We start from the raw sequence: 17,336 nt of genomic DNA, 5'->3' as shown, positions 1-17,336 counted from the left end.
GTGCTAGTCTAATGTCCGTAGGAAGGGCCACTCGTGCCGTCACATTTGTCATGTTCTCATGGGACCTTGCCTTGCCTATGCCTTCATGGATCTTGTTTGCCCATGTTACCTTGGATTGATCTTTTGAAATATACTTTTGCTTTTTGAACCTTTTAGCTTTTCTTTTAATAAAACTATAAAGACTACTGCTGGTGTGTTCATTGGTGTCGTAAGTAAGGTGGTTCTATTCTGAGGTGCGACAGTATGTGACTGATTCAAAATTGTATTTTTAATGGGGACCTCATATCACACAGTGTCCGAAAGATAAGATGAAGCCGATCCAGAAAATAAGTGCAACACCGTACAGAGTTTCTTTGAAGTTTTAACTACATCTTGGAGTGGATTGACAGCCCGACTGGCGTGGGAGTGGATTTGTCATGGGAATTTCCCTCCTGACATGAGATGAAAGATAGAGAGCAATCTTGAGAGCAAGGAAGTTTTATGAAAGCAGCAGCTGTTGGGTGGACCAAAAACCAAAAAGATGGAACACCTTGGGCAACAAACAAGCAAAGCATTTACATTTTTAGGAACCTTATATTTTCTAAAGTTGATTGTCTCTAAAATTCTTCATAGGCAATGAGAGAAACTGTTGAGGTGACTGCTTCAATGTTTCACACATATCCTGCTGGCATTCTGCTGAATAGGCTTGCACAAGGAATTTTTTTAGTAACTGAATGCTTATAGATTAGCCCTTCGTAAATACATCTCTATCAAAAAGCTCCATAAATAAACACAATTTTTCAAAGTAAAAGCTAGACCACAACTTCAAGGAGTGTAAAGTCTAGCATGCTTGATAGAAACTGTAAAACAGAGTAGGCTCAAGAGATTTCTCATCCTTCCTTTTCAGTCAAAATGAAAATGGACTTGCATCTGCTTCTGACCATCTGTCGAAGGGAGGCATGTTCTGTGCCCCACGCTGTTACCTTTATTTCTTTCCCACCCTGGTCTGCCACACATCTGTTTTTCATCTTAGTTTGCCATACATCTGCTTCTCATCCTGGCCCACTGCCCAGTTGCTTTTGGTCTATTCTTGTTGATTGGATTGACATGGGATTTCCTAACAGTTCTTCACCTGTCTCTCTTGCAGAGTTCCTTTTTCAGGCACAGTGTAAGCGTCTCCGTCATCTTCTGGTCTTCTGGGAACAGGGCTTGGTAGCTCAGGGAATGGGTCCGCGGTGGATATTCAAGGTGCTGGGATGAAACATCTGGATCTGAGTCAAACATTTATTTATTCTGGTGTAAAGGTCACAAGCATCTCTTTTGTTACTTTTCTCTTACAGGAAAATGGCATTCATAAGCATTTGGGGAAACCAGGAATTTCCACAGGTTTTTGGAAGCGTGACCCTTAGGAGATTATTTGGAATAATCATAACCTTTGGCAAGGCATGACCTTGTTAGAGATCATAACCTTTTCTAAATGATCTTCCTGAGAAGAGTTAAAAACTCACTTGAGTCAAGCTTCTCTTCAGTGGTAAATATCCACTAGTTTTCATGCAAGGCAATTAGGTTTTTCAGTTATTAAACAGATATACCTATTTATTTATTTATTTACCATATTTATATACCGCCATTCTCAACCCAAGGGCGAATAAGGGTAGTTTACAAACGGCAAAATTTAATGCCCATAATAACGTTTAAAACATTTAACATAAGTAAAATTCAATAAAATAATAAAACCGATAAAAGTGTAAATCCTCCATGTCTCGTTATTAAAATCATTATCCAATCACATTGTCCAGTCGTTCCGAAGATCCGAGTTTGTCTGCTACCTAGATATCTCTTTGAACTGTTAGGAACAAAGACATGCCAGTGCACAAAAAACACAGTAAGTTTCAGAAGTGTTCCTTTCAGTGCCCAAAAACATCTACTATCCCATAAAATATCTTGCTTTTAAATCATGCTCTCAAGAGAGAGAAAAATAAGTAGTCTTCATTCAAAATAACATAGTTGGTTTACTCACAAACTTCATGTATCCAGCATACAGGTACATTGCATACCAATCCAGTTGCAGATATGATTAGAAGTAGTTTCTCTGTGCAGATAATACTGGGCATCTTTTTTATAATCAACAACCCAAATTCTAAAACATCTCTCTGTTTGGAGAGTCTAATAGAGTCTTTAGTCTGAAAGTCTAACAACATCTTTGTCTTTCTAAAATAGAGTCTAATATCTGAACAATCTCAGATCTGATCACGTGGTCTGCAAGCCCCTTCCACAACATAGAGTTAAGGAAAACTGCATACCGATACACACATATACAGTACAGTAAGCAACCTGAATTATATACATAACAAATAACTAGTATAGGAGGCTTGTAGAAGGTTGCTATTTCCAACAGATTTGTATCACAATAACCACAAACACACCATGCATGTGATCATTGTGGTGCAGATCCTTTAGTTTGTTTTTACCCTCAGAATACAGCTCCTCTCTCTAAACCAGGGGTCTTCAAACTTTTTAAACAGAGGGCCAGGTCACAGTCTCTCAAACTGTTGGAGGGCCGGATTATAATATGAAAAAAAGCATGAATGAATTCCTATGCACACTGCACATATCTTATTTGTAGTGCAAAAAACACTTTAAAACAATACAATAATTAAAATGAAGAACAATTTTAACAAATATAAACTTATTAGTATTTCAATGGGAAGTGTGGGCCTGCTTTTAGCTGATGAGATACGATTGTTGTTGTTGTGTGCTTTCAAGTCATTTCAGACTTATGTTGACCTTGAGCGAGGGCCAGGCAAATGACCTTGGAGGGCCGTATCTGGCCTTTGGGCCTTAGTTAGAGAATCCCTGCTCTAAACCCACCATGTACATAAATGCCCTTGAGCTGCCCCCCCCCCCCCAAAAAAAAACCTCTGCCTGGAATCCTTGCCAAAGATTGTTTAATGGAAAATCTACCTTTTATCTGACCTTTGAGCAAATGGCAGTGGCCTCTACCCTTTCAGCTTTTATTGGGGACTGGATGCCTGCATAAAACTTGAAATGTAGTCTGACTGGCTGTTCTATGGACTTCAGGAAGCTCCTAGCATCTCAGATATTCATTTTCAAAGTCCCTAGTGTACATAAGAAATAGTTTCTTATCTCTCCCTTTCCCCTTGTTCTTTGATGTCTGCTAGGGCTCAGTTTATCCATTCAACGAATGATTTGTGCCAATTCAGTTCTTGGTCTTGTGTGTCAAATTCAGCCACTTGCTTCCAATGAGCAATGTCATCCAGGGTGTCCCACTTGGGGTGCCAAAAGTGTCCTAAGAATTTCAAGCGCAAGGAATTTTTTTTGCAATGTATTTGTTTGGGGGAGCGACATATCTGTACTAGATGTATTTTACTATCTTTGGTTGTTTCTCCATTTTTATATTTAATTTCACTCAATATTTTTTTAAAAAAGAGCAAGAACATTTTTACTTAACTCAACAGTTGTCTCATTCCCCTTGCTATTGTTCTCCTGAAGAAGCATCTGCAAAGCACTTTCAGTATGTGAATGCTATCAGTTAACTTTTAGTAAGGACATTTCTATGGCAGACCTTCAAAACAAAACAATTTCGGTCTTTAGAAAGTAAGACCCTGTGTATGATAAGATTAACAGTTAACAATGGCTTCAGTGATCATGTTCTCAGAAGGTATTTGTTGAGAATATGGAATAAATAGAAGTCTGGATTTTGTCTTAAAATAACTTTATGAGCTTTGCCTCGTGAGGTATTATTTGGCAAAGAGTCAAAATATAAAGAGAAATGGTTAACATATAAGAGATGCTGTCGTTTTTGAAGAAGGCTGAAATAGGATCAGACGTATTGAAGTTCAAGGTATTACAACACATTGATATCAGTGCAGACAAATATTAGGGATATTTTAAATGGATAAGAAACTGACTTCAAAGTAACTTGAGCAGAATTTGAATAACTACTTTGTGATAATGATGGACATCTGAATACTAAGATGTATGCATAAATAATGTGGGTCATAAGGATTTTTCAATATATGTTCCCAGTAGTGAAAATAATCTTTGCAAAAAGATGGAAATATGTGGAAATACTAAAGAGGTATAGTGTTATCCACATGAAGCTGTTTAGAAGAGAAATTCCTTTCTAAGGCCCGTTCTACACTGCCCTATAACTCAGGATCTGATCTCAGATTATCTATTTATCCCAGATTATTTGGTGGTGGAGAGTCATACAATTCCTTTCTCTTTCTTTGTAAAGGCATTCCCGAAGTTATGAACAAGGTAGATTCTGTAGGTTTGCTCTTAAGTTGAATTTGTATGTAAGTTGGAACAGGTACATTTTAAAGTGTAATTCAAGATACACACACACTCATACAGTATATATATAAACATACAGTATATACACACACACACCCATTTAGACGATTTCATCCCACTTTCCCAGTAATAATTGGATTTTGAAAAATTTAGCTTGTTGTGGAAAAAAGGATTGGTGAGAAAACTTCAGTTGAGACACCTTTTCCCCATGATAATAACTCTTTCAGGAGTTAAATTCCCTTCCCAGGGGATAATTTCTCTTACTTTCTGTTGCTTCACCTACCTTCTTAACTCTTGAGTCATTTGTAAGTTGGATGTTTGTAACTCTTAATTTTGTTTTGTGTTATATTTTGCAAGCATATTTTTCCTTTGTTTGGATAAAATTATTTAAACAAAAAAGTCGATTGATACTAAAGTGGATTGATTGGATAATAAACATATAAGAATATGTAGAAAGAGAGCAACTGTTGATAAAAGAAAATCTATAGAGGAGTTTCAAGAAATTATTGAGTTTACTGATGAATGAGAGAGGCAGAATCAGCTCTAGGTTTTTTTGTTTTAGGTTATGCTTAACAGTAATGCATATTTTAAAGTAGAAGTAATATTTTAATGGATACTAGAGGAGGGAAAATTGGAGGTATTAGATACAATTATGAAATAGTAAGTTAGTTTTTGACTAGGATGGGTGGAGAATGGAGAGGGTTTGTTAGTAATTAATAGGAGGGGTTTAAAGAAAGGAGTGTCTTTATTCCTCTTGTTTTTTTTTTGTACTTTTCTGCCCCCTATGTGTTGTTTTAGGTAGTTTCTTTAAAATGTACAGTAGTTCACTTACTTAGGCAAACCTTCCTTGTTGGAGTAGGATACTCTTCCAATATCAGTGTTGGGAGGACAATAGCTTTATAAACAAGCACCTTGGTATCCCTACGGATGTCCCGGTCCTCAAACACTCTCTGCTTCATTCGGAAAAAAGCTGCACTCGCAGAGCTCGGGCCGTGTTGCATTTCAGTGTCAATGCTGACTTTTGTGGAGAGGTGGCTGCCGAGGTAGCGGAAATGATCAACATTTTCTAATGTTACACGATTAAACTGTATTTCTGGCATTGCAGAGAGATTGGCTGGTGACGGCTGGGAAGAGCACTTCGGTTTTCTCGATGTTCAGTGACAGGCCGAGCTTCTTGTATGCTTCTGCGAAGGTGTTTAGAGTGGCTTGTAAGTCTTCTTCTGAATGTGCACAGACGACGTTGTCATCAGCATACTGGAGTTCTATAACAGCTGTTGTTGTAACCTTGGTTTTGGCTTTCAGTCTGCTGAGGTTGAATAGCTTGCCATCTGTCCGATAGATGATTTCCACTCCGGTGGGAAGTTTCCCATCAACAAGGTGAAGTATCATAGCGACGAAGATGGAGAATAAAGTTGGGGCAATAACACATCCCTATTTGACACCTGATTCCACCTTAAATGGGTCACTTTGGGAGCCATTGCTGTCCAAGACTGGAACATAGAGTTCAACTTCAAGGAACTGTCAAGCCCAGTATCCTCAACAGCAAACAGATGAGTAGGTTTCTTCTCTCATTCTCATAAGGAGCACTGACTCAAGCTGTTACCAAATTTGAAAAAAAAACTAAATAATACCAAGCCCGCAGTGGGTTAAACCACTGAGCTGCTGAGCTTTTGGACTGAAAGTTAGCAGATTTGAATCCGGGGAGCGGTGTGAGCTTCCACTGTCAGCCCCAGCTTCTGCCAACCTAGCAGTTCGAAAACATGCAAATGCGAGTAGATCAATAGGTAACGCTCCAGTGGGAAGTTACTGGTGCTCCATGCAGTCATGCTGGCCACATGACCTTGGAGGTGTCTATGGACAATGCCAGCTCTTCGGCTTAGAAATGGGGATGAGCACCACATCCCGGAGTCAGACACGACTGGACTTAATGTCAGGGGAAAACCTTTACCTTTACCTTATAATACCACGTTCATAATTGTGTGTGCTGCATGTCGACTTATGGAGATCCATGAATCACATACGATCCAAAGGAGGTTTAGGGCACATCTACACTGTGGAATTGATGCAGTTTGACATCACTTTAACTGCTGCGGCTCAATGCTATGGAAATAAGGGAGCTGTAGTTTTACCAGGTCTTTATTCTTCTCTGCCAAAGAGTGCTGGTGCCTTTCCAAACTATAAATCCCAGGATAAATCCCACCCTTATAGAATGGACTATACTCTCTAGCGCTCCCTTGTATATTCGTGACCATATGTGCCAGACGTATGGTCATGAATAAATGCAACCAGTGAAATGGCAGCAAACCACTGGCATTCTGTGTGACTCAAACATGCCCAAACAACATAAGATTAAGATCTACACTACAGTTGTTCGCCCAATAGCCCTCCGTTATTATATATTATTACACTGTATTATTATTAGTATTACATTATATTATTAATAATATATATATATATATATATATATATATATAGAATTAGCACAGCACAATTTTAGTATTATTGATTATTATATTGTATTATTAGTATTATATTGTATTACATTATATTACTAATATTATATATCTATATATTATATTATTAGCATAGCACAATATCAGTATTATATATTATTGTACTATACCACTATGCTGCAATATTATTAGTAATATTCTATGTAATATACAATTATTATATTATTATATATTATCAGTAGTATTATATTTAATAGCATTATTATATTATAATATTATTATATATTATTATATTGTATTATTAGTATTACATTATATTATTATTAATATCATGTGTATATATTATTAGGACAGCACAATATTAGTATTATATATTATATTGTACTATACCACTATGCTGTAATATTATTAGTAATATTACATGTAATATACAATTATTATATTATTATATATTATCAGTAGAATTATATTTAATAGTATTATTGTATTATTTATTATTACATTGTATTATTAGTATTACATTATATTATTATATGTGTATATATATATATATATATATATTAATAGCACAGCACATTAGTATTATAATTAAATTGTACTACACCACTATCCTGCAATATAATATTTAATATGTAGTATAAAATTATTATATTATTATATTGTACTATATTGTTATACCACAATATATATAATACACTTCCAGTACATTGTACTATTAACATTATATAATATGTTAGAATCATAGAGTTGGAAGAGACCTCATGGGCCATCCAGTCCAACCCCATGCCAAAAAGCAGGAAAATCGCATTCAAAGCACCCCCGACAGATGGCCATCCAGCCTCTGTTTAAACGCTTCCAAAGGAGCCTCCACCACACCCCGCGGCAGAGAGTTCCATTGCTGAACACCTCTCACAGTCAGGAAGTTCTTCCTAACGTTCAGCTGGAATCTCCTTTCTTGTAGTTTGAAGCCATTGTTCCGCGTCCTAGTCTCCAGGGAAGCAGAAAACAAGCTCCCTCCCTCCTCCCTGTGGCTTCCTCTCACATATTTATACATGGCTATCATGAGGAGCCCCCGGTAGCGCAGTGGGTTAAACCCCTGTGCCGACAGAACTGAAGACTGACAGGTCGCAGGTTCGAATCTGGGGAGAGGCGGATGAGCTCCCTCTACCAGCTCCAGCTCCTCATGCGGGGACATGACAGAAGCCTCCCACAAGGATGATAAAACATCAAATCATCCGGGTGTCCCCTGGGCAACGTCCTTGCAGACGGCCAATTCTCTCACACCAGAAGCGACTTGCAGTTTCTGACACAAAAAAAATGGCTATCATGTCTCCTCTCAGCCTTCTTTTCTGCAGGCTAAACATGCCCAGCTCTTTAAGCCGCTCCTCATAGGGCTTATTCTCCAGACCCTTGATCATTTTACTTGTCCTCCTCTGGACACATTCCAGCTTGTCAATATCACTCTTCACTTGTGGAGCCCAGAATTGGACACCCGTCCAACACACGTATTTATACATGACTATCATAATCTTGTGACTCGACTCGCCTCACAGCTCCAGGCAGGCCACAACACAGTTCAAACATACCTATAAAATAGAATGCCATTCGAATACACAGAGCAAAGATCGCAAATGCAATGTGAGAGGGCTAGAAGCAGTTTCAGCACATTATGGCGTTTGGACTTCAGCTCCCAGAATTCCTCCAGCTTAGCCACAGCTGCCGAGGCTTCTGGGAGTTGAAGTCCAAAATGTCTGACGGATAGAGCGTGGGTATCTATCTATGTATCGAAGCAGTAATCTATGCGCCCGGGAAACGCGCGCGCGCCCGCTGGCGGCACGATGTGGGTCACTGGGCCGCCGTCCTCGCGGCCGCTCGTCCTCTGCGATTGAGAGAGAAAGAGTGACGTCACTGAGGCATTGTTTCGGGCGGAGTCGCGGCGGCCAGTCAGAAGGCGCGAGGCAGTGACGCGGGCGGGGCGGCAGGGGGAGCCCTCCCGCCCGCCTGGTGCCCTCCTCCTCCTCCTCCTTTTCCTCCTCCTCCTCGGTCCCGCCCCGCTTTCCCTTCGCCCCTCGCCGGCCTGCGTCACCGGGCAAGATGGAGACCGCCGAGGAAGGTAACGGCCTGGAGGGGCTTGGGAGGCCGCCTGGTCCCACCTTGTAGCGTGCGCGCGCTTGTGTATGTGAGGGGGAGGGGGAAGGGGAGATAAGGAATAATAACAACCCAGCGGCCTAGGCCTGTGAGGGGGAGGCACAGCTCTAGTGTCGTGGCCTGGGATGTTATTGTGGCTTCAGAGCCTCAACGCCAACATGGAGGCGTGTCTTCCTGCGGTGTGTTGTTTAGGGCCAAGGGTCTGCCTGGGTTCCAAGGAGGGCAGCATGGGGACGCTGGGCCTATGCTGGCGGGGTCATTTGGGGCTGGGTGGAGGTTCACCATGCAAGGGGAAGTAAGACAGGCCCCATCCTTCCCCTCCTTTCGTAAGAGCCTTTGAGAATGACCAGTTCTAACCCAGCCCCAAACATTATTGAATATGGCCTTATACTTCCTACCTATTACCCTGGTCATCCCTGGAAATGAGCAGCCACAGACCTATACCTGCTATTGTTGTTAGCCTATTATAGCACTGTACTTATTTCCCAATCCCCTCATATTTTGAGTTTGCACTAACCTCGACCCGGGTTTTTAATTCCTCTGTATGTGTTATTGTGATAATTTTATGCTTATTTTGTTTTGTTAATTTTATATTATGTTGTTTACTCTGTTATGTTTTGGTGATGTTACTTGGAAACCGCCCAGAGGCCCCCTCAGGGAGATAGAGCGGTATAATAATAATCTATATAAATAAAAATGTAATGTTCGTTTGTGGGATTAACAGAACTCAAAAACCACTGGACAAATTTACACCAAATTTGGACAATTTACACCTAATATTTATTTATTATTTATTTAATATTCTTTATTTATTTATTTATTTATTTACCTTACCTTACTTATATACCGCTGTTCTCAGCCCGAAGGCGACTCACAGCGGTTCACATAATAACATAATAACCCAATGTATGTCCTTCACTAAAAAAAATAAAAATGATTTTGTCATTTGGGAGTTGTAGTTGATGGGATTTATAGTTCCTCTACAATCAAAGAGCATTCTGAACACCAATTATGGCATTGAACCAATCTTGGGGCACAGAACTTCCATGACCAACAGAAAATACTACAAGGGTTTGGTGAGCATTGGCCTTGAGTTTGGGAGTTGTAGTTCACCTACATACAGAGAGCACTTTGGACTCAAACGATGGATCTGGACCAAACTTGGCACGAATATTCCATATGCCCAAATATGAACACAGATGGAGTTTGGGGGAAATAGACTCTGACATTTGGGAGTTGTAGTTTCTGGGATTTATAGTTCACCTACAATCAAAGTAAAATCCGGGGAGCGGCGTGAGCGTCCGCTGTCAGCCCTAGCTTCTGCCAACCTAGCAGTTCGAAAACATGAAAAATGTGAGTAGATCAATAGGTACCGCTCCGGCGGGAAGGTAACGGCGCTCCATGCAGTCATGCCGGCCACATGACCTTGGAGGTGTCTACGGACAACGCTGGCTCTTCGGGTTAGAAATGGAGATGAGCACCACACCCCAGAGTCAGACATGACTGGACTTAATGTCAGGGGACTACCTTTACCTTTACAATCAAAGAGCATGCTGAACCCCACCAACGACAGAATTGGGACAAACTTCTCACACAGAACCCCCATACTTAAGGCCATCCAGTCCAACTCCCTTCATCAGTGCAAGAAAACGTAATCAAAGCCCTCTTGACAAAGAGCCATCCAGCCATAGATATAGATAGATATATATGAGTTACACACACATACACATAGTATCATCGATTTGAAAGGGACCCCTAAAGAAGGACAATTATATGTCGCATGTTCCAGAGTAGGCAAACCAGACAATCTCCACATCAACACTGACATAGAAACAACAAAGAATACTGTTTACCCACAAGCATAAAGGAATTACATATATTAGAAACCATTACTTTATTTTCCAAATCACCAGGCTGGGCCATAGCAACGCGTGTCAGGGGACGACTAGTAGTAGTAGTAGTAGTAGTAGTAGTAATAATAATAATAATAATAATAATAATAATAATAACAACAACTTTATTTATACCCCGCCACCATCTCCCCAAGGGACTCGGAGCGGCTTACATGAGGCCAAGCCCAACAGTACATCAATAAACAAAAGCAATAAACAAAAACAATAAATACAATACAATTGAAATAAATCACATATAAACAATAACCAATAAACAGTAACACACAAAGATTTAAAAACCTATGGCCAGGCCAAATGTAAAAGTTTAAAAATTAAAAAAATAAACGCTGGGTATGAACAAGGTAGGATATAACTGGTATAGGGTTTTCAAAGAGAGATATTACGTTATGTAAATATTATATATAATATTTATTATATATATTATATTATATAAATAAAGTATTAATGTATTGTCGAAAGCTTTCATGGCCAGAATCACTGGGTTGTTGTAGGTTTTTTTGGGGCTATATGGCCATGTTCTAGAGTCATTCTCTGCTGACGTTTTGCCTGCATCTCTGGCAAGCATCCTCAGAGGTAGTGAGGTCTGTTGGAACTAGGAAAAAGGGTTTATATATCTGTGGAATGACCAGAGTGGGACAAAGGACTCTTGTCTGTTGGAGCTAGGTGTTGTTTCCCAACACCTGGGATGTTTCAACTGACCATCTTGATTAGCATTTGATGGCCTGGCAGTTGTTTGGTGTGGCTTGTTGGTGCTCCAACAGACAAGAGTTCTTTGTCACGCCCTGGTCATTCCACAGATATATAAACCATTTTCCTTGTTCCAACAGACCTCACTACCTCTGAGGATGCTTGCCATAGATGCAGGCGAAATGTCAGGAGGCCATATAGAACATGGCCATATAGCCCGAAAAAACCTACAACAACCAATAAAGTATTATTGTGTTGTTGTTGTTGTTGTTGTTGTTGTTGTTGTTGTTGTTATTATTAAGGGGTTTTGCAGAGGAAGAAAGAGCAAGGAAGCTGCTCCTGAATAGCCAAGAAGAGCGTGGCCCCTCCCTCCCTTGATTTTCATATGAAAATGTATACATAAGGCACTTCCAGGCAGGCCCTCTATCCCAGGATCTCATCCTAGGTTTTCTGCTATGAGTCTGCACTGCCATATAATCTGGGATAAACAGAAAACCTGGGATCGGATCCTGAGATAGAGGGCCTATCTGGAAGGGGCCTAACCCAGGGCTCTTCCACACAGCCCTATATCCCAGAATATTAAGGCAGAAAATCCCACAATATCTGCTTTGCACTGGGTTATCAGAGTCCACACTCAGGTAATGTGAGATTTTCTGCCTTGATATTCTGGGATATATAGCTGTGTGGAAGGCCCCCTGTTCTTTCTCTTGAAAACTGCCTCATTGAGGATAGGCATAGAGTTACTGGTGAAGGGGACAGTGGACCAGGGGTCCTTTCACATAGCCCTATATCCCAGAATGTCTGCTTTGATCTGGGATGTCTGAGTCCACACTGCCACATATCCCAGTACAAAGCAGAAAATGTGGGATTTTATTCAGCTGTGTGGAAGGGGCCCAGGACAAGAGTAGAATGTTTGATTAATGAATAGTAATACTATGAAGAGTTAAGGGTTGATTTGTAGTAGTGGTTCCCAACCTTTTTTTGACCAGGGACCACTTTCCTACATTACTACCAAAAGAGTTACAAATCAGTTTTTGGTAAACTTTAGATTCGGTTTGATTATTTGGGGTGCTGATTCAGAAAATTGCATTGGATAGACTACATCAGCTCTAGTTTCTGATACATAGCATATGCCATTCAGTACTTGCCATCTGCTCGCCCACAGAAAACCATATTTATTAATCTAGAGCCGATGTGGTAGTAGTAATCTTTCATGGGTCGTCAGCCTCTCCCCTCCCAACATCCTAGTTGCCTCGGCATTATATGAGGGTTTCACGAGACCTGTTGCTCTCATTGCTGCATGGTTTTGATGCAATGGTGTAGTAATGGCGAGGCCACGGACCATATTTTTGTTCTTACGAACCACTGGTAGTCCATGGACCACAGGTTGGGAACCCCTGATTTATAGAATGAAGAGGAGAAGGGTTGATTAATAGTAACAATATGAAGAGTAGAAGGTTTTATTACTAGCAATAGTAGGAAGACTAGAAGGTTTGATTAATGAAGAGTAATAGTAGGAAGAGTATAATGTTTGATTAATAATAATAGCATGAAGAGTAGAAGGTTTTTATTAGGAGTATAAAGAATAAGAAAGTTTGATAAATAAAGGGTAATCGTATGAAGAGTCGAAGGTTTGACTAATAGTGATAGGAAGAGTCGAAGGTTCAATTAATAAATAGTAATAGTACGAAGAGTAGGTTTGATTAATAAATAGTAATCATATGAAAAGTAGAAGGTTTGATTAATAAAGAGTAAGTAGGAAGAGTAGAAGGTTTGATTAATAAAGAGTAATAGTAGGAAGAGTAGAAGGTTTAATAATAGCATGAAGATGAAGAGGTTTTTATTAATAGTAGTATGAAGAATAGAAGGTTTGATTAATAAAGTGTCTCTTTTAGTCACTTAGTTTCTCAAGTTGCTCCTGACGCGACAAAAAAAAAAAAAAGAAACTAGGGGCCTTTCAGACAGGCCCTGATTTCAAGTTTCCTATTTTAAACTGGATTATGTGAGTCCGAACTTCCAGATAATCTGGGATAAACAGAAAACCTTGGATCAGACCCTGGGATATAGGGCCTGTCTGGAAGGGCTCGAAGAAGGTTGAAACAGAACTCAGAAAGTCCAAATAGTATTTGATGGATTGAATGATCTGTAATCGGGAAATTGTTGGGAAGATGTGAAATATTAAAGGAAAGGAAGAAAGTTCAAACAGGATGCAGAAAGTCCAAATGGTGTTCAATGCATATTGAAGTGTTGTGATAAATAACCAATTAAAAGAACAAAAGGAAAAGAGGAATGTGAAAGGAAAATGTGTGAAAGTGTTAATCATACTTGCAAATCCTATAAAAGCCTCATTGGAGCGCCATTCCAGTGTGACTGTTTTATTCCATTGCTACCGACAGACATTATTTGCAAAGAAATCTGTTGTATTTTCTTCTCTTCAGCTCTCAGGGCCCTTTCAGACAGGCCCTATATCTCAGGATCTGATTCCAGGTTTTTTGTTTATCCCAAATTATTTGGCAGTGCAGTCTCATAAAATCCAGTTTAAAGCAGAAAACCTGGGATCAGATCCTGGGATATTGGGCCAGTCTGGAAGAGCCCTTCCACACAGTCATATAACCCAGAATATTTGCTTTGAACTGGAATATCTGGGTCCACCCTGCCATATATCTCAGTGCAAAGCAGATAATGTGGGATTTCAGCTGTGTGGAAGGGGCCTCTGTGTCTCATTTGCAACTGACCCTGGAGATTTCAGGGTTGCATTTTTAAAGGGGCAACACACCCAGGTTCCAAAACTGGCCCCAATCCCACATTGTTGCTGCTGCTGTTGCAGAGGAAAAGCTTAAACAGAGCAAGAGGGTTTTTTTTTTTCAATATATAGTCGCACTAAGAGTGTGTCTATGGTGGTGGGTTATTTGGGGCTGTGTTGTTGTGCCTCCTAGGGTGCACAGTATAAGGTGTGAGTGTTGTGGGTTTTGCAGAGAGAGTTTGTGAGGAAGAGAGGATGCTCTCCAGGGTGGCCGAGAAGAGTGGTGCCCCTTTACTCCCTTTAGTTTTATAGAGAACAGACTAACACTGTTCATTCTCTTGAAAACTGCCCCACTGATATTAGGCTTGGAGTAGTTGGCCCCAACTCCTCCTCCTTGTTGTTGTTGTTATTGTTGCTGCTGCTGAGGAAAGGATTAAACCTGGGGATGCTGTGGTGGGGTTATTTGGGGCTGTGTTTTGACTCCTTGGGTCTACAGTTTTGTGATTTTTGCAGAAAGTGTGTGTGAGAAGGAGAATGACAGAGATTGAGAGAGAAAATACTCCTGGGTGGCAAAGAAGGGTGCCCCCCTTCCTCCCCCCTTTAGTTTTATATGAGAACAGACTGACCCGGTTCTTTCGCTTGAAAACTGCCCCATAGGGTTGCTTTGAAGCCAAGCATGGAGTTGCTGGCTGCAACCCAGCTTGGCATGTCTCTTACGTAACCTTTCGGTGAGGTGAGGTGGCTGCAGGAAAAAGCAGTTTTCACTGAAAGCAAATGGGATGGCCTCCTCCTAAGTTTCGTGCCTCCTGGTGTATGGAGGGGAGTGTAACTGCTTCTCTCCTAAACAACGCAGCCAGGGCAGCTTGGAAAGTATAAGGGTGTGAGTGCTTTGTTGCAACAAAAGCAAGCAGAACCCAATGTTGGAGAGTAAGCACACTTATTTTGGCATAAGCTTTCTAAGGTTGCAGTACGTTTGCACGATAATGCTCCTGTCACTGTAAATATTAGTCTCTGAGACACACCAGAGTGAAACTAAATGCTGCCACTTGCTCAGATCTTGATTTTTAAAATAAAAACCCAACATGTTTATTATTGGCATTGATTGTCAAGATAATGTGAACTTTCCGCACTAATATACTCTTTTTGTCATTATCTAAGGGAAGAGCAAGTTTGTTTTGTATGTGTGTAGAACTATGACATTTACACTGACGATTAGTGCAATTCCAAACTGGCATTGAAGAAAGTGGTTTCACTATGCAGATGGTTATAGATGAAATCCTAGAATCGGGTTGATGATCGAATAGTGATTACATAGAGGGCTGATGCACACTAAGGGCTTTAGTTCACATGCTTTTGTGGAAGTTTGTTGTCTGACCTCACAGTTTGAAGCTAGCTTCGAATTGCATCCAATGGTCAGTGTAGATGAAGCCCAAGAAACAGGTGGTGTTATCACCAAATCACTTGAGTTACATCTGCTCTCATCTGACTTCCAAAGTAAAGCATGGTCGGACTAGTTTAGGATATATATAATACACAAACAGGGAAAGCTAGGGATTTCTGTGTGGGGTTATAGAGGATCTGGTAATAATGAGTGGAATGGAACAGTTGTCTGAAACAGAGTAAGACAAATTCTGTGTTCCTGTCTTTCTCTGATACTGAACTTAAAACCATCCAGTGAATATTTCATTAAGGTTTATTCTGGTATATCTTACAGAGTAAAGAAATAGAGACTCCTGCCTGAAGGTTTACATTAAAAAATGGTGCTTCTCAAAGCAGTCCCTGGAAAGAAAGAAATAGTTGCACTCAATGGACACACATTTATTGCCAATCCCTGACCCACTGGAAAAATTATGGCTTGTCTCACACATGTAGACTGGAAAGCAGTGGTCTAAAAGAGATGGCACACAAGAAAAGAGGATTGGAAAGGAGAAATAAAACATGCTCAGGAATTAGATCTTAAAAAGCAGACTTTATAATGTAGTAATTCAGCTGATCATTGATCTGTATTTAAATACAGTGGAAGTTGCTTCACTTCCTTCAGTTGTCATGTAGCTGGAGATCCTGCACTGGGCAGGAAGTTGGACTTGGTAGTTTGTGAGGCCCCTTCCAACTATATGATTTTATGAGGTGGTGTAAGAGCTCCTAATCTGTGGAGTGGTATACAGGAACGTTGAAGATTGCCTGGCCATTGTTTGTTCTTCTTATGGCCCAGAAAAAGGGAGGGGATTTCTCCTTTGATCGAATTCGGACAGGTCCACATCCATCTTCTTCCACTTTGCACTTTCCTACAAATACTCAATGACTTGATAACATATATGCAGTACTACAAATTCCTCTGCATTAACTGTTTTCTATTACAATAATAAGGCTGCAGGTATATATTTTTACTTCATAATTGGAGGTTGGAGTCAAAACTTAACTTGGCCATGCTCTTTTCCTTGAAATTAATGACATAGTGTACATAGATGGTGAGAAATGCACTACTCTGAACTTCTTTTTTGAGATTTGTATAAGTCATCATTTAATAAAGGTATATCTAATATTCCCACCATAAATGGCTTCCTTTGTCCCATTATTTTCTTTTATGCTCTACTATATATGCAATGGCTTGATTGCCACAATGGTTATAGGAACGGAAATCTCTTGGCTGCTTCTTAAGCTCCCTGAAGCATAATTTAATTTAAACTTCTTTTTAAAGTCAATTCATTTTAAGGTCTTGCCTTGTAATTTTAAAGGATGTTCTAAGCCTGGTCTCAGAGAATAACGTAAAAGTCTAGTAACAACCATTTTCATGTACTGGAAAATGCGCAACTTAGTTTAAAAAGTAATCCCACACATTTGGACTGAACATCTTAATCCCTCACAGATAGGTTTTGTTGAAACATCTGCACAGAAATGGAACTACAGTGTAGCCATTCTCCCCAAATTTTAGCTACATACTATTTTATATGGCAGTGTAGAAGGGGCCTCGGTTCTAACCTTACACTCAATTTATTGATATTCTCATGGGGGTGAATAAAATCCCCAATACTTAGTCAGTGCAAGTTTTTTTTTTAAAAAAAAATCTTGCTACAAGCAAGTTAAATATCTTTT

General features: G+C 39.9%; 1 protein-coding gene across 1 annotated transcript in view; it reads left to right on the top strand.

The window, feature by feature from the left end:
* The first annotated feature begins 8,756 nt into the window (after positions 1-8,756).
* MARCHF6 (membrane associated ring-CH-type finger 6) overlaps positions 8,757-17,336 on the top strand; it is a 47,434-nt gene continuing 38,854 nt past the window's right edge. Inside the window, exon 1 of the mRNA XM_060774651.2 lies at positions 8,757-8,865. Within this exon, the coding sequence (XP_060630634.1) occupies positions 8,847-8,865 (19 nt within the window). The 5' untranslated portion in view covers positions 8,757-8,846. The remainder of the gene's footprint in view (positions 8,866-17,336) is intronic.

The sequence above is a fragment of the Anolis sagrei genome, chromosome 4 (assembly GCF_037176765.1).
Source record: "Anolis sagrei isolate rAnoSag1 chromosome 4, rAnoSag1.mat, whole genome shotgun sequence".
Taxonomy (NCBI): Eukaryota; Metazoa; Chordata; class Lepidosauria; order Squamata; family Dactyloidae; genus Anolis; species Anolis sagrei.
This window is presented reverse-complemented; position numbering and strand designations above follow the sequence as displayed.